The sequence below is a fragment of the Carassius auratus genome, chromosome 26 (assembly GCF_003368295.1).
Source record: "Carassius auratus strain Wakin chromosome 26, ASM336829v1, whole genome shotgun sequence".
NCBI lineage: Eukaryota > Metazoa > Chordata > Actinopteri > Cypriniformes > Cyprinidae > Carassius > Carassius auratus.
This window is the reverse complement of record NC_039268.1, coordinates 8,691,794-8,714,654: the sequence shown is the minus strand read 5'-3', so window position 1 is coordinate 8,714,654 and position 22,861 is coordinate 8,691,794. Positions and strand designations below refer to the sequence as shown.

Sequence of the window (22,861 nt, the reverse complement as noted above, 5' to 3'; positions counted from 1 at the left end):
TACGCTTTATGCATTCATTCACTATCATATTTATGTCATTTTCAATGTGTGCTGTATGTAAAATGAGTGTTTATTGTGGCTTTATTTGAAAAATATGAGTCCACGACTCCCAGTGCACACAAACTTACCAGAATACTGAGTGTCCTGTTGGCTACAGTGTTTACTTCATTTTTAAATATATTTTTATTAAATATTTATTTATTTGTGAAAAAGACCTTGTCATAAAGTATGTTTATTTTACACATTTATTTTTTAATCCATTGTCAAATGATTAAAAAATGTAATCAATCCATTGTCAAATTGATTACAAAATTCTTAAATATATATATATGTGTGTGTGTGTGTGTGTGTCGACTATCAGACCCCTATCGGCATTGGAAAAAAACAACAACTATCTTTCGACCACTAATCAGGATATCAAACTAAATATCATATGAGCTGTTTAAATTTTTATTCATATTATGTCAGTTTTTTTTTTTTTTTTTTTACCCTGTAACCAAAATGTGGGACATTTAAATACTGTTTAAAACCATGATTTTAAAATTATTTTTAATGAAATAATCCGTCATTATGAATTAGTATCTTGTGAATTGACAGATGATTTTCTTCATAATAATAACACATTTTCTCATGTTTTCTCATAATTACTTAGTTTCTCATTACGAGAAACTCAGTATTTTCATTCTCATTACTAGAAAGTAATCAAGACCCCCGAGGTTGGACGGAACAAAATCACTATGCCGATGAGATATAGACATGCTTGAAACCTGAATGCGTTCCTTTGTGTTTTGTCAGGGGTCCCTGGGAAGCGTAATGAGTTGTATTATGAGTGCTGTAAGGAGCCATACCCTGATGTGACATTTACAGTAACAATGCGCAGACGAACATTGTACTATGGTCTGAACCTGCTCATTCCCTGTGTGCTCATCTCCGGCCTGGCTCTGCTTGTCTTCCTGCTGCCAGCAGATTCTGGAGAGAAGATATCACTGGGTAAGATGACATGCTTGACCATAAATCTTTTTGGGGGGGGGGGGATCAAGTTTTATGCAAAGTTTATGCACAACTATGCATGAAGGAATTACATTAAGTCACAGACAATATACTTACTTCTCCACTTTCCTGTCTGTCAGGTATCACTGTCCTCTTGTCATTAACAGTCTTCATGCTGCTTGTGGCTGAGATCATGCCAGCCACCTCTGACTCAGTTCCTCTCATAGGTATGTGCAGACTGTTTAATTTTAATATTGTACTGAATCTCACACAGGACTTTTCGGCCATTGATAATGTTTAAGACAGTACGGGTTGCAGGTTTAAATGCTTGTCTCTTCTTTGGCTCTATAGCTCAGTACTTTGCCAGCACCATGATGATTGTGGGTTTGTCCGTTGTTGTCACCGTCCTCGTTTTGCAGTTTCATCATCATGATCCACAAGGGGGAAAGATGCCAAGATGGGTGAGTGAAAACTCTTAAATTATTTATTGTACGTTAACACAGTTTTTTTATTATTATGAAAGTCATTTGCTCACTGGTTTTGAATACACATACTGTACAGTCAAATCATGGGTAACAGGAGGGATGCTCCTGATCAAATTATTTAAACTAAGCATCAGCATTCACAAACCATGTGTCCACTGTTATTTTTAATAGAAAAGAATGCTCGAGCTCGTAATCATGACTCTAAGTTTGAAATAGGAAGTTTCCGATAGCATGTGAAGACAGCAGAAACAAACGCTCTCACTCAACACAGTGGAGTGAATCTTTTAACTTTGTGGTTTATTATTTTGAGTTGTACGGGATGCTGGAACATGTGTTCCTCTCACAATATATTGCTTTAAAGATCTTTTTCCGCTCAGAAATATTCATGCAATCATACAGAATGTATCAGACAAGGATCTCGAAGGGACTGGCAGCGGTTGGAGTAACCCATCAGGGGGTCGACCCAACCCATACCCAAGTATGGTGACCCATACTCAGAATTTGTGCTCTGCATTTAACCCATCCGAAGTGCACACACACAGAGCACACACACACACTGTGAGCACACACCCGGAGCAGTGGGCAGCCATTTATGCTGCGGCGCCCGGAGAGCAGTTGGGGGTTCGATGCCTTGCTCAAGGGCACCTAAGTCGTGGTATTGAAGGTGGAGAGAGAGCTGTTCATGCACTCCCCCCACCCACAATTCCTGCCGGCCCGAGACTAGAACCTACAACCCTTCAATTGGGAGTCCAACTCTCTAATCATTAGGCCACAACTTCCCTCAAGACTAGTACTTTTACTTTTACTTGAGTAAATATTTCTAGAAGTACTTTAGTTTTACTTGAGTACAGATTTTGGGTACTCTGCCCACCTCTGATTTTTATTGTATTAATGTTAGAAGTTTTGATTTAGGATACATTAAATATTTTATCTGCTACTATGTAAAAGGAACACAGCCGTAAGTGTTTTCAAACCAAATGTTATTACACTTTTGTTTCTAAAACAGTAGGCCTACTTTTAAATGAAAAAAGTGCACAATACACTACTTTTGAACGCATTATTAGTTTTGTGCACAACAATGAGATTAATTGCGATTAATCACAGACAATAATGCGATTATCGTTGCCCAGCACTGCTAAAAACCAAAAACTATAATCATTAGTTGAAATAAAATATTAACTGAAATAAGATATGATATATATATATATATATATATATATATAAATATCAAATGTGATTGACATCCTCTTACTGTGTGGTATCAGAGTCTAAAGATAAAGAGTTCCATCACACACTGTGAGATTTTCTTTGAACTCAGTCAATTCCAATTGCCCAAAATCTGCGGCATCTTTTGGCAACTAGCATCAACTCCTCAAGACTGAAAATGTCTGTACAAAAAAAGGTATAGTGTATTCCAGCTTTCAGGCGTCCTCATCAATACATCTACACTCATAAAAATAAAGGTTCCAAAATGGGGTTTCACAGTGTTGCCATAGAAGAAAAAAACTGGGTTAAAAGAACCATTTTTTTTTTCTTAGTGTGAGGAATCTTAACAACATTTTTTTCCACTATAAAGAACCTTCTGTGCAATAGAAAGTTTTCAAGGATGATAAAGCCTCTACAGGTAACCAAAGGTGCCAATAAAGAACCTTTATTTTCAAGTGCAAGTTCATAAAATCACTTCACATTGTTTGCAGACTGTTACTGCAATATTGTTTAATTAAAACAAAGGGTAACACTTTAACGTAGGGACCAATTCTCACTATTAAATCATTGTTTATTAGCATGCCAGTTATTAACATATTGGCTGTTTATTAGTGTTATAAAGCACATATTCTGCATGACCATATTCTACATCCCTAATCCTACCCAAAACCTAAATTTAACAACTACCTTACTAACTATTAATAAGTGGCAAATAAGGAGCCTATTGGGGCAAAAGTCATAGTTAATAGTTTGTTAAATAGCAAGAATTGGATCTTAAAATAAAGTGTGACCAATCAAAGTTTTTGGAAAAATACAAACTATCAGGAATTGTGTAATCTTTATCTTAAAATACTGCTTTCCATTCAAACAGCTAGGGCTGAAGAAAAAATAACTTCCGACAAAAATCTGAGAAAACATTCGGAATCCTGAATATAAGCAATGTAGGTGAGTTGTAGAATGCAGTTAGAATGCGAACCATGGTCTCCCACTGGAGAGGTAATGAGGTCTGTTTGTATTAAAGTTTAATGTCTCCTCTGCTACTCTTACAAATAGAAAAGAGCTCTTAGCTTCAGCTGTCTAGTGTGTCTTATTTGCTTGTGCTTTGCTTATTATATCCAGTGGGATGCACCTGCTGCTTGAAGCAGGTCTGAATCTTTAAACACACAAACCTTCAGTGGACACTTCTCCATAATCTAATGAAATATACCAACTTCATACAACATATCATCAAAATAAAGACAGCAATGTCTCATTCACCCATTTGAGAGCTTCATCTTTTAGCATACTCTTCCCGCTCTTCTTAGGTGCGTGTGATCCTGCTTAACTGGTGTGCCTGGTTCTTGCGCATGAAGAAGCCAGGTGAGGAACGCAAAGCCAGCTACAAATATGACCACTCTCCAGTGCACCACACTAGTGCCAGCAGCATTCAGATGGGAGTCATGCCCGGTCAGCCATCCTCTACCAACTCTGCCACCAACGGTCACATGAACCTGTACTTTGGCTACCACTCCATTGACAGTGCTTGTTGCCCACCCAGCAGTGATTCTGGTGTGTCTTGCAGCGGTGGGCGGGTCGGCGGGTCACCAAACGAAGAACAGCGGGAGGCAGTTAGGATGTTTTTAGGTGAACAGGAGATCCATCGCATCCTAGCGGAGGTGATGTACATAGCTCAGCGGTTCCGTGACCAGGATGAGGCTGAAGCCATCTGCAGCGAGTGGAAATTTGCAGCAGCGGTGGTGGATCGGCTCTGTCTGGTGGCGTTTTCACTTTTCTCCATTATCTGCACCTTTACCATTCTCATGTCTGCACCAAACTTCATTGAGGCTGTCTCGAAGGACTTCACATAATCGTAATAGCATTGCATTTTCATTTGTTTTCTTTTGTGTTTAAAGATATAAATATATAAAAAAGCATCACGTGATTGAGTGTGAGAAGTGTCTACCACCAAAGTCGATTCCTTCCTCTTCTCATCTTTCTGAGATCCACGTGAACTATTGTTACAAAAAACTAAAAATAAAACTTGACAAAGTTGTGTATTTTTTAAATGTGACTTTTCGAACAAACATTAGGTGATATTTTATGTCTTTTATAATGTATCTGACCAATCACTTGTGGGTTGGTTTATGTGTTCTCAGTGAGCTAAAACTGTTAGTCACAACAGCTAAAAATGTGTCTGTGAAGTTTCTGTGCTGAAATGCAAACATAATCAATACTGTAATCCCTTTGGAAGTCACACTGTTTAATTTCAACACTTGGCTTTAGTCATATTTTTGGTATCATTTAATATTATTATTTTAGAATTTAGTTATCAATGAACTGACGTAAAATTCCATACATTTTTAGCCGACATTTCCTTACCAAAGCAACAATAGCATACAAGTATGGTAGAACTAATATGCTCTTTAACTGTCACTTTTCATCCTTTTGATATTTTTTATATAAATCTTGTTGAAATCTCTCACTTGTATGTGGTTAGTCCAAGTAATTAGAGTGCTATTATTTTGTGACTTCATTCTGACTCTGTGATCTGTTGTATTATGTAAAGAAGACACTATGTAAACACTGTGGATATATGTCATTTTGTTAGGAAATATAGATTTAAAAAATAAAACATGTAAAAAGTTCTAGATGAGTCTACGTACAGTAGTTTGGAGAAGAATCTTCCAGTTATTTTTCACTTTCTGTATATAGTGCATGGGGCATGTTGTGTTTGTTTTACTTTTACAGCTGGTATCTCTATTTACTCCAGCTGCAAATACCAAGGCAAAACCAGTGGACCTGTGCTTAGCACATCAACTGCAACATTACCATTCATTTTGATTTACAATTCATTTTTAATGTTTTTTAAGGCTTTAATGTTACTTATGCTCAAAAACACTAAAAGCTCAGTTGAGAAAGGATCTTAATTTTCAAGACGTAAGTGAAGTAAAGCATACAGCGTTGCTTATTCATTGAGCTGGCAGAGAAGTGCAGATGCTTTTGAGATCCAGTAGTCACTGGGCTGGTTGGATGGCAACATCACGGTTACCACAAAATTTGTGGAGTGTCCTAACAGACAGAACAAAATATACAATTAAATAAAAAAACAATAAGAGTGATAAAAATATGATAACACATATAATACAATTTCAAAGCTAGGATCTGATACTAATGGTTTAAAAACAGTTTTACAGACAATGTATTTTTTCCCTCCAGTAAAAATATGGAAGTATGTTTCCGCCTCAGGATAAAAAACCTGAAGTTAATTATGGGGTAATTGTGGGCTAATTTTGAGATGAATGTTAAAATGTAAAATACAAAATACAATTGTGAGGTTTAAAGCTACTGTACAATTAGCCTTTTTTATTTTACTCTGTGGTGGGAAAAGGATAACTTTTTAAACTTGACACAGGATGAAGTTCTGAACAAGTCAAAAAATAACCTGTAGTTGACAGAGTTCCAGCACGAATGGAGGTCTTGTACAGAGGTGCGTGGTATAAGGTGGGCTCAGGAACATAGTTTTGTTGAGGTTCAAAATGTACCACAGGCAGCATGGGGTTCATCACTCTCAACAGCGCGTCCTCAATAACCATGTTTGTGTCATCCCAGCGACAAGCATCCATGAACATCCCATGAACCAACACACCATCCTCCATGGTGGGAAGCTATGAGGCAGACCACAGAGTATTGACTTCATTCATGGTGTCAGATTTTTTAAAAACCATACCATTATGAACACTTTTTTCTTGCCTTTTGAAATAAAAGAATTAACTAAGGAAAACTGTACAACAATGAAAGTTTGGTTTCACAACAAATCTTTCTCCCCAGTTCAATAAGCATCTTCAAAAGTCTCAATTTGAAATAAATAGATAATATTAATTCCTAAAACCTGGCCCACCCATTCGCAGAGAAGTACAGTATGAAATCTTTAGAAGCATGGATTTTCAAATTACCATATTAAAATAATTTCTGAAGGATCATGTGACATGGAGTTACAGCCGTTAAAAATTCTGCCAAGTTCAAACGCCTCAATTGAAGTGTAATTCAAGAAAGAACATGGTCATACAGAAATAAATTATGATTCGCTAATAAAAGTGAAACTCGGGGAAAAATAAAACTTAAATCCCTTTATCATGTAACCATCTGAAGTTTCCGTTGTAATCATATCAGAAAATATATGTTAAAAAAATCCCTGCAAGTTTCTGGGCTGACCTCCTTATCCATGTCAAGTTCTTCCCCTGGCTCAAGGGTTTTCAGAGCTTCAGTGACAAGGGTCTGGTCTCTGTACACTGGTATCATGTTGAAACGAAAATTCAGCTCATCAATAGGCAGGTTGTATTTGCGCGCATGATTCTGCAGTGCACCTATGAGACACATGAATCAACTCTTTATTGAAAAAACAAAGTTTGAAAAATACTGTAAACATTTGTTTTTCACCTATAACAAGCAGCAAGGCCAAATTTTGTTAGGATTTTATTTAATTTACCAGAGCATGTAAGCAAACGTGTTACCTACCTGTAAGGAATCCTTGAGGAAAAAATAATCCAGAAATCCAAAAAGACTTGGGCTGACCTGTTGTGATCCAACTCTGCTCAAACACAAATGCAACCAATGGGTACTACACCTCAATTCAAAACTGAAAAGAATACATTTCAATAAAAATAAAACAAAAAAGAAGCAAAAACTCAACTTTTACCACCTAAGGGAGAAAGAAGTTAGCTCAAGGTAAAGCCAACAGACTTGGATCATTTCAAGATTCAAGATTTGTATTCATCACATACACGATTATATAGAGAATATATAACCAGCAGTGAAATGTGAATTTTTACATTCAGATCATTTGTAAAAATCAGTAACTAGAGGGCTGAAGGTTATAGCTGGTGGACAGAGTTATCCACTCATAATCACACTGCTGGGGAGAATATTTGGATACTTCCAAACAGATAAACAATAAATGCTTATATTAGTGTACTACAATCTTTGTTTAGAAAAAAAGTTCACCTCATTTTCCCCAAAAGGTTTTGTTTGAGAAACAATGGAAAAACTTATTTATTCAATAAAAATCTTGCCTCCTGGCTTAGCCCTCAAATCTCATTCACCCTCCAAAATTTAAACTTGCTGCTTCACAAGGAACAAGACAAGAATGTCAATGAGGGCTGTGCTGGTGCATGTTCTTCTTCACCACCTGCCCTAAACCTGATTTTCAGCATATCATGGTAGAATACTTTTCTTTTTCATACATGATGGTGGGCTTATATTATGCAGTGTACCTCAGTCTATTCATGCTGATGTAGAGGAAACTTCTCACTTCACTGCTGAAACTAGTGCGGTTACATATTCTGAGCCTTTTTTTATTTAAAAAAAACAGCATACTTCTGCAATTCATCCATATTATCATGAGCTTATCGTGCGTGTCTGTGTTATTTAACAGAGCACTCAGACCAGCCACACGGAACAGCACATCAGGTCCAAGATAACAGTTTTGGTGTGCCCATAAACCCATGCAAGAGCACTATGACCATATGTGTGAGCCAAATTTGAGTTTGTTTATGTAGCTTTTTTTGACTGAGTTTCAGAGAGTGCCGTTTGGAATGGCTGTGGGCCCCTCTAGCTCCATTTGTGAACTATAATACCAACAGCACACAACTCATATATCAATGGCATTCACTGGAATCCCCTACGCAGAGGAAATTGTCCATGTACAATGAGGGTGAACTTCCTGAAAACAGAGGAAAAAAGTGTGTGTGTGTGTGTGTGTGTGTGTGTGTGTGTGTGTGTGTGTGCGCATAAGCTTTTGAGTGTTAAACCAGAGACTATTTTAATGCCTTGCTTTAGGGATAATAGTGTCAGGAATATTATAGTCAACATTTACTGATTTAAATTTTAAGTAAGCAAGCTTTTAAAATGTATATAAACTACGTGTCACAGTGTTTCCTATCAAATGTTGGGAGACTATGGTGGTAAAGTAAAATGCATCAATCTGTTGTCTGTAAGACATCTGACAAAATTGGAACAAAAAACAAAACAAACCAAAAAACCTGACTTGAACCTGGACTTGAACATGGACAATCATTTCAAGATTGGTTAAACAGCATTTATTGTGAACTATGCCAATCTGAGATTATATACTAACAGTACGCATTTGTGATATGATAATTGTACTAAGCCATAGGTAATTTCGATTTTAGTCTGACTGCCAATGCGCCGTCAAAGCAACTGCGCAAAACACAACATAAGAAATGTTTTATGTTATGAGCAGTCCAAAATATTTTCCGTTTATCATGAATCAGTTGGGACAAATTATCAAGCTTCCACATTCTAGGTAATTATTGTGTCATCATTTTGACTCCACAGACATACCTCTATAAATGCAGTGCGCAGGGTGAGGTCTCTCACCCAGCTGCCGAGGGGTTTGAGAGATGGGTAAGCAGCATTAGACCAGTGATCAGGAACCTGGTTATTAAGGAAACTGTTATAAATCTTTTCCATTTCTTCTGACATCACCACAAGACCCGCTATTGCCTTCTGCAGAGTACATAGTGAAGTCTGCAGAGAAATGCAAGCACACAAATATAAACAATCAACAGCAGCAAGATTAGTGTGATCAATAATTCATTCTTGTTGGACTGGCCACTGTAATAAATTCATCATTTGTACTTTACAATAAAAAAAACAAACCTTAAGTACACCAAGCAGGAAGTTAAATCGGTCTACTTCCTGTCCGAGCACAGTGGTTAGAGAGTTGACTCTACCGTTTGAGTCTTGCAAGAACAGACTCTCCACTGCTGCATCCATATCTAATTTCTCTGCTCAGATGCACATACACACACACACAGGCAGGTCCAAAAACTTATTATAAAACAATGAAGTGACAATAGATTGGTGTGCAAGGAGCAACAGGGTTTTGAGACTAACCAGGGATTCTTGCTAAGATGGATTCAGCCAGCTCATGAACCACCTCATCATTGGTCTTCCCTCCACCTGCTGCAGAGGAGCGGGGCTGGACTTCCAGAATGGTGCTGATCAGTGTCATGGTCTCCTGCCTCTGTTTTCAGTGACGGAAAGAAGACCCACATGTGTGTTATACAGTATGTCAGCGGGCAATGCACAAAAAGCAAAGAAAGATGCATTGGAAATAAAAAAGTAACGTCACCTTTATTTATATTGCGCTTTATAGACATTGGTTCAAAGAGACTTTACAGTATTAAACAGGAAAGTAACAAATTCATTGATGCAAACTTCTGGGGTAAATCAAAATTAAGCTGTAAACTTCAGTTCAGTTTAATACCTATATAATTTTATACATTTGTAATAATAGTGGCAATTTTGCAAAATGTGTCAATTATGAACACATTGGATTCTGTGGGGGTCCTGTTGGGGGACCAGTTCTCCAATTTCACACAGTGAGATTTATGAGGCTGCATTACACATTTGTACCGATTTTGTGGATTGATATTATTTAATAACATTTTAGGTGCATTAGGTGGAAAGAGATAGTTCACCCAAAAATGGAAATTCTATCATTATTTCTTTTGTATTCATGTTGTGCTAAATCTTTTTTTTTTCTTCTTCTGTGGAGTACAAATATTGACTTTTTTATGAATACTCTGGTAACTCAACATGGATACATGAATGAGGACTGGGGCTATCAAGCTTCAAACAAACTCATGGGTTTTTATGAGTCAAGTAAGTATCTGGCATATTTGATGAGCTTTATGTATGTGCTTTTTATCAGTGTTTACATATGAACATTTCTTTAGAACATGTGGAATTAATTCATATGAATCACTTTTAACATGTCTTTTGTATGCTTTGATGGATAAAAAAGTTCATGCTGTGTGGACTGTCAATGGATGTCTTATGGGTTTTTGAACAAAATGAAAGTGAGTAAATGAATTTTCACAGTGGTGATAACAGTGGGTATTATGATTTCTGTTGCTGGTCCTCAGTGAAACTTGCTTTTACTTGGGTGGTGGTGTAGATTATATTCTACTGTAAAAAGATTTGGATTAAAAAATTCTACTAAACAACTGCTTACATAACTAGCTCCTGGGTCAAATATTTGGTATTATTACCAAGCTTGTGTTTAGGAGAACTAGACAAAAACCTACTGTAAACAATTTTTATGGCATAAAGTAACATAAAAAATAAAATAAAAATACAGAATAAGAATAGAATAAGTTCTAGAAATACTGGACTTAAACAAATACTCATACTTACATAACTAGTTCGCTGAGCTTGTTATTCTGTGTGCGGTTAAAAGAGGTGAGAATTACCTGGAAGGCCAAGTTAGCATTTTCATGCATGCCAAAGACCTCTGGATCATCAATTAGTGGCAGATCCTCAATATATTGCTTATATTCAGTCAAGCTGTCTGAATTAGGAGCAAAATAAATCCCTGCACAAAAGAAAAGAATGTCTTGGTTACTTCGAGGTGAAGTGTGTAATGATCTGGTTGCAATATAATAAAGTCTGCAATGAAGAGCAATGGCACTAAACAAAATCTTTAATAAAAAAACAAAAAACAAAACAACAACACTCCACCAACCACTCGTGCTCCTCAACCCTCAATGGCTTTCAGTTAACAGTATACAAAATATTTTGTCATTAATCACTTACCCCCATGTCGTTCCAAACACGTGAAAGCTTTGTTCGTCTTCGGAACACAATTTTAGATATTTAGAATGGAAACCGGGAGGCTTGTTACTGTCCCATATACTGCCAAGTAAATTATACTGTCAAGGTTCAGAAAAGTATGAAAGACATAGTTAGAATAATCCATCTGCCATCAGTGGTTCTATCTAAATTTTATAAAATTACGAGAATACTTTTTGTATGCGAAGAAAACAAAAATATAGACTTTATTCAATAATTTGTCTCTTATGTGTCTCTCCGCATCACCGTAGCGCCATTTTGGAGAGCTGCACGGTTGCGCTGTTTTTGTTCAAATCAAAGCATAAATACATGTAGAAAACATATCCTTCTGTCGCAGCTGACACAGAATTACGTACACAGTTTGTGTTCAGTGAATATTCTCCAAAATGGAGAATACAGAGATGCGGAAAGACACAGAGGAGACGAATTGTTGAATAAAGTCATTATTTTTGTTTTCTTTGTGTACAAAAAGTATTATTGTCGCTTAATCAAATTCAAATTAAACCACTGATGGGATATGTACTATTCTACTATTCTATGTCTTTCATAATTTTCTGGACCTTGATAGTGCAATTTACTTGGCAGTCAGTGGGACAGTCAGATCTTGTGTTCCGAAGATGAAAGAAGCTTTTACAGGGTTGGAACAACATGTGGGTAAGTGATTAATGACAACATTTTCATTTCGGGGTGGAGTAACCCTTTAAATGAATCAAAATGTAAATGGCTACCTAGCCAGTAACATTTATCTAAATATGTATAAAAGCTAATTTTAAGAAAGGTGACCAATGACGTCAACGTACGAGTTCTTGTGATTATAGTTGTAACTGCACATATAAACTGGGACAGCAGAAAGAATTTCAGTGTGGGAAAAATACACAAAATATACGTTTGTATATTTGTGACCCTGGACCACAAAACCAGTCTTAAGTAGCACAGTTATATTGTAGCAATGGCCAACAATAGTTTGTATGGTTTAAAACATTTATTTTTTTTCCCAAAAATCATTAGGATATTAAGTAAAGATCATGTTCCATGAAGATATTTTGTAAATGTTCTACCACAAATATATAAAAACTTCATTTTTGATCACTAGTATTCATTGCAAAGAACTTGATTTGAACAACTTTTTCTATTTTCTTAGCGATTTTCTTAATATTTATATTTTTCTGCACCCTCAGATTCCAGATTCCAGAAGAAGTCTATGGAATTCCGCCTTTAGCTAAGTAAACGTGTGAACCTGATTTAGAGTAGGTATAGCTGTCCTCTAATGTGGCTGGGGAGAAGAAACTCTTGAGTATGGTGCGCAAACATCGCTGATCCCAGGCATCCGTCACCCTTCCTCCATACGTAATCTCACCTATAGAGATAATAAAACACACACATAAACACATCCCATTTCATTGCATGACTGACTGACACCTTGCCAAGAATTAATAAGACAGTTTGACACTGTGAAGCTTCCTTAATGAGTCTTTCTCAAATCCTCTCATAACAACATTACTGAAACAGTCTTTTATAGTCTCTGCATGCCACCAGCTGCACCAAAGGTAATAACATCTATTCACCATCTGACGGTCTGTAAAATGATGCCTACTTAGACCAATACATTCTTAACAATTAGAAAACCTTTTAGAAATTTGAGTGAAAGATACATTTTTGTTGAGAAAATTTATTTATACCACATTCATATTTATATTTTATTTCTTTATGTATAAAGTACTTTACTTATACTTTATTATAAAAGTATTTCTAAAGCAGACTCATAGAGAAACAGCTGAGAGAAATGTGTGAAAGTGTTGATCAATAACTGATGCTATAAATACTTCTGCAATGAACACACACATACCCGTGATGTATATAAGAGCATCCCAGGGTATATGTCCTATCTGGCAGTAGAGGTTTAGGTTGAGAAGAGCACACTCTCTGTCACTGTCATTGAATTCATAACGAATGTTCCAGCCCAGAGGACCAAATTTCTTCCTCTCCTATACATACATAAAAGCATACACACACACACATACAAGAGAAAAACTTACAGACAAATAAGAGTAGGATTTAGAGAGTGTGATTTAGTAAGGTCCTCTTGAACATGTAGTAATCTGCAAATAATTGGCCAATTTTTTTAACTAGATTAATGTTATACTTTTCAAATGATTTCTGTATCAAATAAATGATACACGCATCAGAAAATCCTGGGGAAAAGCACACAAACAAATTCCATCACAGTTTACACAAAAATATTAAGCAGTAAAAACCTTTTTTTTTTTTTGGGGGGGGGGGGGGTTGTTACATTAATAATACACTAATCATTGATAATAACATGAATTACATCAGAAACCGGATATGAGAATGATTTTCGTGAGTAATTGCTTTGCCATTTACTGGAATAAATTACATTTTAAAATATATTAAAATAGCTTAAAATTACGAAATAACTGAAATAATATTTCACAACATTACTGTTATCGCTGTAATAAATAAGGAAGCCTTTGCAAGCATAAAATACATTTGTGTATTTGTACAACCATAGTGTATGAGTAGAATATGTATAACAAAAATCTATATATTAAAATGTTAACATAAACCTGTAATATAATTCCAAAAGGTATACTGCTTAAAATAAAAGTAAAAAATTACAGCATTTATGTCAAATATAAATATTTTAATACACTACTGTTCAAAAGTTTTGGGTCAGTAAATTTTTCTCTTTCTTTTTTGAATAATACTTTCATTCAGCAAGGATGTATTAAACTAATAAAAGTAAAGTGATAGTGAAGACTATTAGTAAAATATTTGTAGAAAATATTTATATTATTGAATAAATTATTTTTTTACTTATTATAAAAAAGTAACTTTTTAACTATTTTTTTTTACCCTTTTTTATTTACTGTAAATTTTAACACTAAATAAGTGGTTTGAAACAAATTAAAGTTAACTCCCCAAAAAAGAACAATACAGTATAAGCTGCAATGTTTCCATCCAATTTTTTTATTTAACCATTTAAACTGTCCTGCTCATATTTTATGGCAAGAAAAACATAAGGCTTTCCACAAGGTTTCTAAACTTTATAATTTATAGGCTTCAAACTAAATAGACCCCCCCCCCCCATTATTGACTACACACAGAATTTTCAACCCTTGAGCCCTGACCTGAACGATGGCGTGGAAGAAACACACTCCAAAAATGATCTTCCTCCATTTTCTGCCAAGAATGTGTTCCTCAAAGAACATACTGCTGATCTCAGTAAAGGCGCGTCTCACATTGGCACGGAGACCCTTTGGGGGCTCGTTAGTAACCTACCATCACATTAACAAAGGCTCATTAGTTCCCTGGCAACACAAGCATATTAACAACAAAACAAAAATTAGAGCCAAAGACAAAATAGAACTGCTAAAATTCATAAAATAAGTTACCAACTCTAAAAGTCTGGCTGCTTAAAGACATCCATGTCACTGCACTATCATTATAATGAAACATTGTTTAAGGTCTTATAAACTACTATTGGTTCTAGTCATTTGGTAAAGCTAGGGTTTAACTGATAGGGACGTGAGCACAGGGGTGTTAATGTATTAGGCTGAGAGTGAATCAATTATGAAAGCACTCCTCCTTGTGAAGTGTTATCTTATTTTTGCAGGAGTGTGTGACTGTGTTAGTGTGACTAAAATTTTAATTTGATATACATGCAGACATATCCCAGTGCTAGAAGGATGAATGACATGTAAAGGTAAAAATATGTGCATGTCATCAGCGTATGGATGCCACTGACATGTGAAGCTTCACTCTATACTGATGTATGTTTTCCATCCCGAAAGATAAAAAATGAGATAAAGGCATGTGCATGCTTTCATGAAAAATAACTACTTGTTTGCGAGCACAGAACTTTATGACTATAAGTTTCTAAAGCCTTTAAGTATGTATAAGCAGTAGTGTGCCTTTGTGTTACCTTGACAGAGTTTTGCAATACAGTGACAGGAAACACATTGGTAGGCATGGAGCTAAGAAACAGTCTGAAGTCCTCATGGATAACAGTGTCTGCAAAGGTCATACAAGAACAGGACAACAGAAAACAGGACAACAAAATAGCTTTATAGTGGATTCACATGTGCAACACACACTCTGTAATAAAAGTTAGAAGCAGGTGCAAAACAGGTGAGTCTGTCAATAAAAACAGAAGAAGAATATTTTCACTGAACCATACAAAACAGAACACAGACACAAATATAAACATACAAAAATAGTTTTTGTGAATCTAGTCATTCATCTAACAGTGTCAGCTTCTGTGACAAGGTTCTGGAGAAGTCGTAAATAAAATAAGCATGGCATTTTGATGGATTACTTAATTCTTTAAGCAGGAGTTTTATTTTTTTTTACATTTTCTTAAATATTTAATGCAGGAGAGACAAACAAATATGGTACACTACAGTTTAAAAAAATCAATAATTGTATTTATTTCAAAGATGCATTAAATGGATCAAAATGTTTTCTATTTCAAATAAATGTTATTTAAAAAAATCCTGAAATATTTTCTAAATGAAGAGGAATCAGAAGAAAAATCAGCAAATTAGAATGATTTCTGAAGAATCATGTGATCACTGAAGACTGGATTGAAAATTCAACTTTGCCATCAAAGGAACACATTTTAAAATTAAACTAATAATTTTTATAATATTTCATATTACTACTGTTTGTATATGAATATATATATATATATATATATATATATATATATATATATATATATTTATTTATTTATTTTTTTTATTTTTTTTTTTACTGTATTTTGGATAACAAATTGGTGAGCATAAGATACTTTTTTTTTTAAAACACCACAAAAATCCAACAACCCTTTGAACAGCAGCGTAGTTGAACTTCAGCATTATTACTTTTATCTTTGGTTAGAAGTAAACTCTTTTTTTTTTCACAAGACTTGATATTAAACAATGAATGAATCTCCTGGGGTTGTAGGGTCCCTCCTGAAGACCCCTAATATAAAGGCCTAGGCTACAAAGCAAGACCTCACTTGTACACACATACAAACTAACCAGGTTCAGTAAAGGTTTTGATGAGCTCCTCCATTGCCAGCATCCACGACACAGCCAGGTGACAGTTTTGCAGGAAGATCCAGTTGCCAGTCTTCAGAGCTTCCATTATCATCCTCTCCGCAATAGGCCCCTGACCTTGACCCAGTGAGATTGATTTCACCCTGAAATACAAGAAACTCAAAATAATTGAAAATGTACTGGATTTGCCAAAGTTTGTCAGATTTATCATTGTTACCACAATTATTTCAGATATACCCATGCCCACATGAAATTTTAACACACACACACACACACACACACACACAAAAGCTTTACTTTTCAAAGAGTCTCTTTGTATTTAAAGGGATTTTTGGCTATCCAAAACTAATACAAGTCCTTGACGGTACGTGAAACTTTTGAAAATGTGTTTCTTGTGGCTTTGTTGGAATGACTAATAAATCAACTGTTCTCATAGTTGGCAAGCAGAAGTGACCAATAGTACCATCCAGACTCACTTGCATGACTGAAAATAAAGGGAATACAGGAAATTGGCAGCAGTGTAAGCTAGAAACAGTGTCTTGAAATTAATTCTATCATATTCTGGCAGCCAGAAAACGATCTGAGCAGAGGCATGACATGGAAAAATTACAGAGGGTTAAAAACCATTTGAGCAATGGGATTTTGGAGCCACTCTAGGAATATGAAAGCCATATAGCAGATGCTGGTTGGCAAAAAAGAAAAGAATTCCAGACAACCTGGATGAGAAAATGAGTAAAGTAGTGGTTAAATAAGGCCACTGCTATCGTAATGTGGTCCATAAGAGCATCCCAGGATGATACCAGGTCATGATGCACACTAGGAGGCAATAACTATGTGACCTCTGAATAAGAGAGAGAAAGCGATTTGGTGAGGGATGTCATGGCTGAATGAAAGAAAAACTCATCACAATTATAGCTAAGGTGATCAAATTTGATTTGTCGGTGAGGCACGTAAACAGGAGGAGGAAATTACTGTATGTGTACTGCTGAATGTAATGAGCACAGTAATGCTAAAAGAGTCACGGGATCTGAAGTAGAAGTGAAGTTAGGCCAAAAGAAGAATAGAGGTCCCAGAACTGATCCCTGTGGTACCCCAGTTTTGAGCTAAATATGAAGAGTGTAATCCTATTTTTCAGAAGAACAGGGCAGCAAAGAAACCCTCTTCATAAATATCACATATTTTTAAGTTTTTTTATTTTTAGGAGATCTGTTTGTAAGCTATCTGAAACATGTATCACACATTCAATATGAATAAATATATTATGCAGAGGTTATTGTACAACACTGAGCATTCGATCATGTAATTATGTACTTACATGTGTCACTTAACTGGGAGTGATACTTGGCAAGTGAGTGACTGATTAAATGGTGTATAAATGTCATAGTGCATGTACAAGTACCTATCTTGGTATCCTCTCTCAATTGCAAACCGCTGGAATGCTCCCATCGGATCTGAGCCTGTGCTCAGAATAAAGACCAGGGGAATGGAAGGAGACATGTCTGCATACAAGGTTGCAAGATCCACTGGGGGATTCTCCACAAATTGTTGTCCCAAACCAGTGATAACAAATTCAGTCACTGCAAACACAACCTGAAAACACCCAGAGTAAGAGACTTGAAATACATTTCAATGAAGCCATACCAGCTGATAATGATACATAACTTAAGCAGACTTTCAAGAAACTTGACACACACAGGAACCGTAACACATACACACAAACAAATCACAGTTTAAGCATATATGGTGGTCTGCTATTAAGCACAATACAGGTACAATACAACATGTAGCGAGTCATCTGAACAGCTTAAAGGCATTAAATACACTATCACTCAACAGTTTAGTGTCAGTAAGATTTTTTTATTGTATTTATTAATTAATTCATTTTGTTTTTATTTTTAAATACTACTTTTATTCAGCTGAAAAGTCAGAGCTGTGAGATGTTAACTCAAAATTGTTTGAATTAATCTGAGAATCTGTGAATTTAACTCGGAATTGCAAGAAATAAAATCAGAACAGTGAGATTCTGACAGACACAGTCTTACACAGTAAGTCAACCTTTTTTCTTTCTTTTTTTACCTTCTCCTCCATAAAACTCTTGATGAGAATAAGTTTCTGGAAGGCCCCAAGTCGCTGATTCCAGTGACCTCTGACCTGTGGTTGTTTGTCAGAGGGTATGTCTTCTGAGAAAGGAGGAAGATCAGTAACATACCCATCCCACTGTTCAGGATTTATTGTTACTTCTAGTTGCCCTGCAAAAGAGAGACAAGGGAAAACAGCATTAACATAAGAATTACTGGACGGTTTCCATTTTGATGCTTTTCAAGAAACTGTGCAAGTAAGTGATGTTTCAATGAAACAGGAAGAATATACCCAGTTTGACAGATATAGGTGTGGATAAGATCTCCTTTTTAATGCCATGAAAGCATGGTAGTCGGTCTTCTAGATTACAACAAGTCTCCCAGGCAAAATCAGACAACCATGGCACTTCTGGCTTCTCTGGCAATTCCTGCAGAGGAAGCAGGAGTGTTATTATCAGAAAACGTGTGTGTGTGTTTGTGCATAAGGCTGCATAAGTAATATTTCATCATACTGATGCATGTCAGAAGCCTCAAAGAGCATGAATTGAGACTAAGGACTTTGATCAAGCAACAAGTCATGACTGATTTGTGTACAAAAATGTTGACAAACACTGGAGAAAATCAGTTACAAGCAGTGATGGCAAGTATATTGGATTATTCCTTCCCAGATAATTTTCCTCAATTTCTAAACCATATTAACATCCTATACTGAGAGGTTCATAAATAAGGGAACACAAAAAAATATCTGTCAAGGTTGATAAAATTTGGTAAATGAGAATAGTTTTACTTACACAACCTCTCATGTAAGATGTTAATGGTTATTCACATTTTGTGCAGGAGACACACTGGAGTGAAAGTGCAAATTCAATCCACACATTTCATTCTCAATAAGCCACATGATTCGAGTTTCATTCATGTCCCTAATGGCACTGGAATCAAGTTTAAAACTTAGGGTTACCCAACAGAGATGCTTTCCTTAGCAACAAAACTGAACTGTACTCAGTTTACTGAAATACACACAAAAACATATTGCTTTAACGCACACAAAAACAATATAACAGCATGGGGCATTACAGAGATGCCTTTTTAACGGGGGCAGAGACCGCAGGCCCCTGAGGAAAGGGAAAAATTAGAAAACAGCTCTAAAATCGAACAATTAACACGATTAAATCCCATTCATGACCTGTAAAAGGATAATTGCCTTTTGTAGGATCAGAATAAGAACTCACATACATAAGTACTCAAACTGTACACACACACACACACACACACACACACACACAGGTGTTCTTTCTTTCTCTGTTATCACATATGCCTTTTCAACCTCCCTGACCTTCTCCATGCCTCCAGCTCCTCGCAGAAAGTACTGCCACTCCTGCTGGAAGATCTCTCCCCTCTGCATCATGATCTCCACGCACAGCATGAAGCTGTAGATGGCCTTGTGCTGCTCAAAAAGGCCACGAGACACGTTCTTGTAGGCGCTCAGCAAAGTCTGATCCAACAGAATCTGTAGTCTCATACTCAGATCTCTGTGCTTCTCTGATGACTCAATAGTGTTGTTGAACAACTGCAAAGACAGGTCAGGGACATTCTCAGGGAGTGCGTGAGTTGACAAAACGTAAACCAGACCTTGAGTCTGGGGAAAAGTCTGGGGTCGGTAAATACTTCACAATATTACTGTCTTATTATATGCTTGATCGAATAAATGCAGCTTCAGTGAACATAAGACAGTTAGTAAAAAATGAAACAAATCCTACAGATCCCAAACTTTGAAATAGTATTGTATAGACAAAAGTAAAAAGTAAAGTAATTAATGAATTTTACATTTTTTACATTTTATCCTGAAATAATATTCTAGAATGTCTGCTCTAGATTGAAATTACCTGTTTAAAGTACTTCAGGGAAAACTGGTACATAGGGTCAATCTCAGACAGGCTGGCAATGACAAAATATATGATGGAGCCACGTGTGGCAACAGGGCGATACTTCTCTCTGGCTGCGTTGATCATCTCCTCTGTTGTCTCTGCCTCCACCAGCCGAGATTTTATGGCCTGAGATGTCACCTGTGCAAGAGAAAAGAGGATAAATTGTCAGCAGATCAGTTTGATGTCAAATGTAAGTGTTATACTCCAAAAAGAGACAAATGTAATGACTCAACAGCTTGATGTGTTTATAAAGCATCTTAAAATGTGAAAGGAGCTATCAAGCCATCCACATTGACAGCAGTATTAGTGTCGCAGAGATACATGAAACTGTAGCAGAGGTGTCAGACAGAGACAGAGCTGTTTTTGCCTTTAAGATGCATACTTTGTTCATTGCTGGCCCAACCTTTCGTTCATCAATCTATCTGTCCCTCCCATTCAGCCTTTCATTACTCTCTGTGGGTGGCGGAGGTTGACAGTGATGTGCAATCTGTGCCTCTGATTCTTGCTCAAATCTGGCACAAACACACTACGTCAGGGGAATTTGCTAAAAATGTATTGTGCCAGCCCAAATGAAAGCGCCATTTATTAGTAAGCAACATCTATGCTGGTTTTGAACATGATTCACTAAAAAGAGATTATGGAGCTCAAGACAGCATACACAACTGTACTGTACTATAATCTAGAGGAGTACTTTTTTTCTATAGTTACACATTATAGAATTTACAGAAGTTATAAAAAAAATATATATATGGTAATATGCTCATGTTGAATTGCTTATGATAGTGACACAAGAGTGAACATGGCATTTGTTTTTCCATTTCCAAATCCTAAAACAAATCCTCAGAAGAAAAAGATTCATACAGTATGTGTCAGCCCTCATTCCCAAACGTTCACATAATCTTTTGAGTCGACTGTGACATTTGCATTGTTTGTGAAGTAAACCTCTCCCTTTTGTTTGCAGCAGTCATTATCATAGCAGAAAAAAAGGTTTAATGACAACTATTAGATAAACAGTGGCAACAAAAAGAGTCTGGACACTTAAAATAAATAAATGTCATTGAATTACAAAAATTATCAAACAAAGTGGCTTCTGCAAACAAATGATGCAAGTCCTTTTCAGAGCTAACTTCATTCCTTTCCAATGATGTATTTTTTTTTTAAGTGAATGTTGGTGGATTTAACTTACAGTTTTCAATCAAAATGTTTCTTGAGCTGAAATTTACCTTTAAAACATGATATATTTTGGGAAAAGTAAATAGTAAACAGTTTTTTAAACAGTATTTTACACTGTAATAATGTTTCACAATATTACAGTTTTTACAGTATTTTCATCAAATAAATGTAACCTTGATGAGCATAAGAGACTTCAAACCCCAAATTGAATGGTAGTGTATAAATTAAAATTGCTTTAGGGTAAAAAAAGGTTAAAATAACATTTTCAGCTGCTTTTATATATAATTACTGGCCTACTGTATATAATTACTGGTCTATTACTCTGCTACTAAGTAGTTAAATACTGTCTTAACATTAAAACTACTATAGATCAGTAACAAACACATAACTATGCCCTCACTTTAAACTTCTGACCCCAAACCACTGACCTTCGACTCCTGTAATGTTTGTACAAGCTCCTCATTGTCGAGGATGTTGCCCTCGGAGGTAAAGAGCAGTTTGAGAATTCGGTCCTCAATGGCTTTTAACTGGTTCCGGTCTGCATTGATGCGAACTATAAGCTGGCTTCTCTGTTCTTCCAAGTCAGGACGCTCCAGACGAACTACATCACTGGGTATAGACAAAATTAAACAATCAAAACAAGTCAATCAAAATTTTACATAGTGGTAACTGGCAAGAGGTACATCATTTAAACAAACAATCTGTATAAACATAAAAAAAAAATATTTTGTTAGACAACATTATGTCATTATAGAAACTAGTGTAATGAAATGTGTTTGCATATGATGTACTGTAGGTTGTAAATAAAATTGTGTATTTGGTGACCAGCTGTGATTGGACCACCTACGATGGGTGGTAGTAAAAAGTGAAAATGTGTTTCTTAAAAATGTGTCTGTAGTTCAGACAATAGATGAACAGATGAGAAAATACAGCAATAATAAAGCCTATAACAATGTAGGATTTGAGCCGAGGGGTCATGGTTTTCATATCCATTGACCATGAAATAAAAAGCAAAGACAGAAACCTACAACTACTATTTTACTGCATTATTCCATCACTCCATGCTTTTAGAAAAATAAACACCTTTGATTCAGCTATTGTCTCCTAGCTGAATATTTTAAACCTCTGGAAAACTAACATTTTATTTTTTTCCTAAAATTTCATGTTATTGCATTGGACTAAAAGATATTGACTGTGCTCACACACGGTTTAACAACTTCCCACCTTGTTACACTTGTGGTGTTTCCGGACAAAAATAAACAGCCTACAAAAAAAAAATTCTTAATTTGCTATATTATTAACATATATTG

General features: G+C 35.9%; 2 protein-coding genes across 2 annotated transcripts in view; one reads left to right on the top strand and one right to left on the bottom strand.

Annotated features, from left to right (window-relative positions):
• chrna8 (cholinergic receptor, nicotinic, alpha 8) overlaps positions 1 to 5,384 on the top strand; it is an 87,806-nt gene extending 82,422 nt beyond the window's left edge. The window contains exons 7-10 of the mRNA XM_026204049.1: positions 796 to 990; positions 1,131 to 1,217; positions 1,342 to 1,451; positions 3,986 to 5,384. Coding sequence (XP_026059834.1) covers positions 796 to 990; positions 1,131 to 1,217; positions 1,342 to 1,451; positions 3,986 to 4,528 — 935 coding nt within the window. The 3' untranslated portion in view covers positions 4,529 to 5,384. The remainder of the gene's footprint in view (positions 1 to 795; positions 991 to 1,130; positions 1,218 to 1,341; positions 1,452 to 3,985) is intronic.
• Positions 5,385 to 5,499: 115 nt separating this feature from the next.
• The window catches only part of dnah6 (dynein, axonemal, heavy chain 6), a 67,936-nt gene continuing 50,574 nt past the window's right edge, over positions 5,500 to 22,861 (bottom strand). The window contains exons 61-79 of the mRNA XM_026204048.1: positions 21,980 to 22,160; positions 20,337 to 20,516; positions 19,787 to 20,020; positions 18,746 to 18,881; positions 18,452 to 18,624; positions 17,775 to 17,965; positions 16,358 to 16,518; positions 15,259 to 15,347; positions 14,465 to 14,611; positions 13,162 to 13,300; positions 12,553 to 12,672; positions 10,937 to 11,058; positions 9,576 to 9,705; positions 9,339 to 9,466; positions 9,021 to 9,206; positions 7,176 to 7,248; positions 6,873 to 7,024; positions 6,103 to 6,325; positions 5,500 to 5,729 (exon numbers count right to left, since the gene is read on the bottom strand). Coding sequence (XP_026059833.1) covers positions 5,626 to 5,729; positions 6,103 to 6,325; positions 6,873 to 7,024; positions 7,176 to 7,248; positions 9,021 to 9,206; positions 9,339 to 9,466; positions 9,576 to 9,705; positions 10,937 to 11,058; positions 12,553 to 12,672; positions 13,162 to 13,300; positions 14,465 to 14,611; positions 15,259 to 15,347; positions 16,358 to 16,518; positions 17,775 to 17,965; positions 18,452 to 18,624; positions 18,746 to 18,881; positions 19,787 to 20,020; positions 20,337 to 20,516; positions 21,980 to 22,160 — 2,869 coding nt within the window. The 3' untranslated portion in view covers positions 5,500 to 5,625. The remainder of the gene's footprint in view (positions 5,730 to 6,102; positions 6,326 to 6,872; positions 7,025 to 7,175; positions 7,249 to 9,020; positions 9,207 to 9,338; positions 9,467 to 9,575; positions 9,706 to 10,936; positions 11,059 to 12,552; positions 12,673 to 13,161; positions 13,301 to 14,464; positions 14,612 to 15,258; positions 15,348 to 16,357; positions 16,519 to 17,774; positions 17,966 to 18,451; positions 18,625 to 18,745; positions 18,882 to 19,786; positions 20,021 to 20,336; positions 20,517 to 21,979; positions 22,161 to 22,861) is intronic.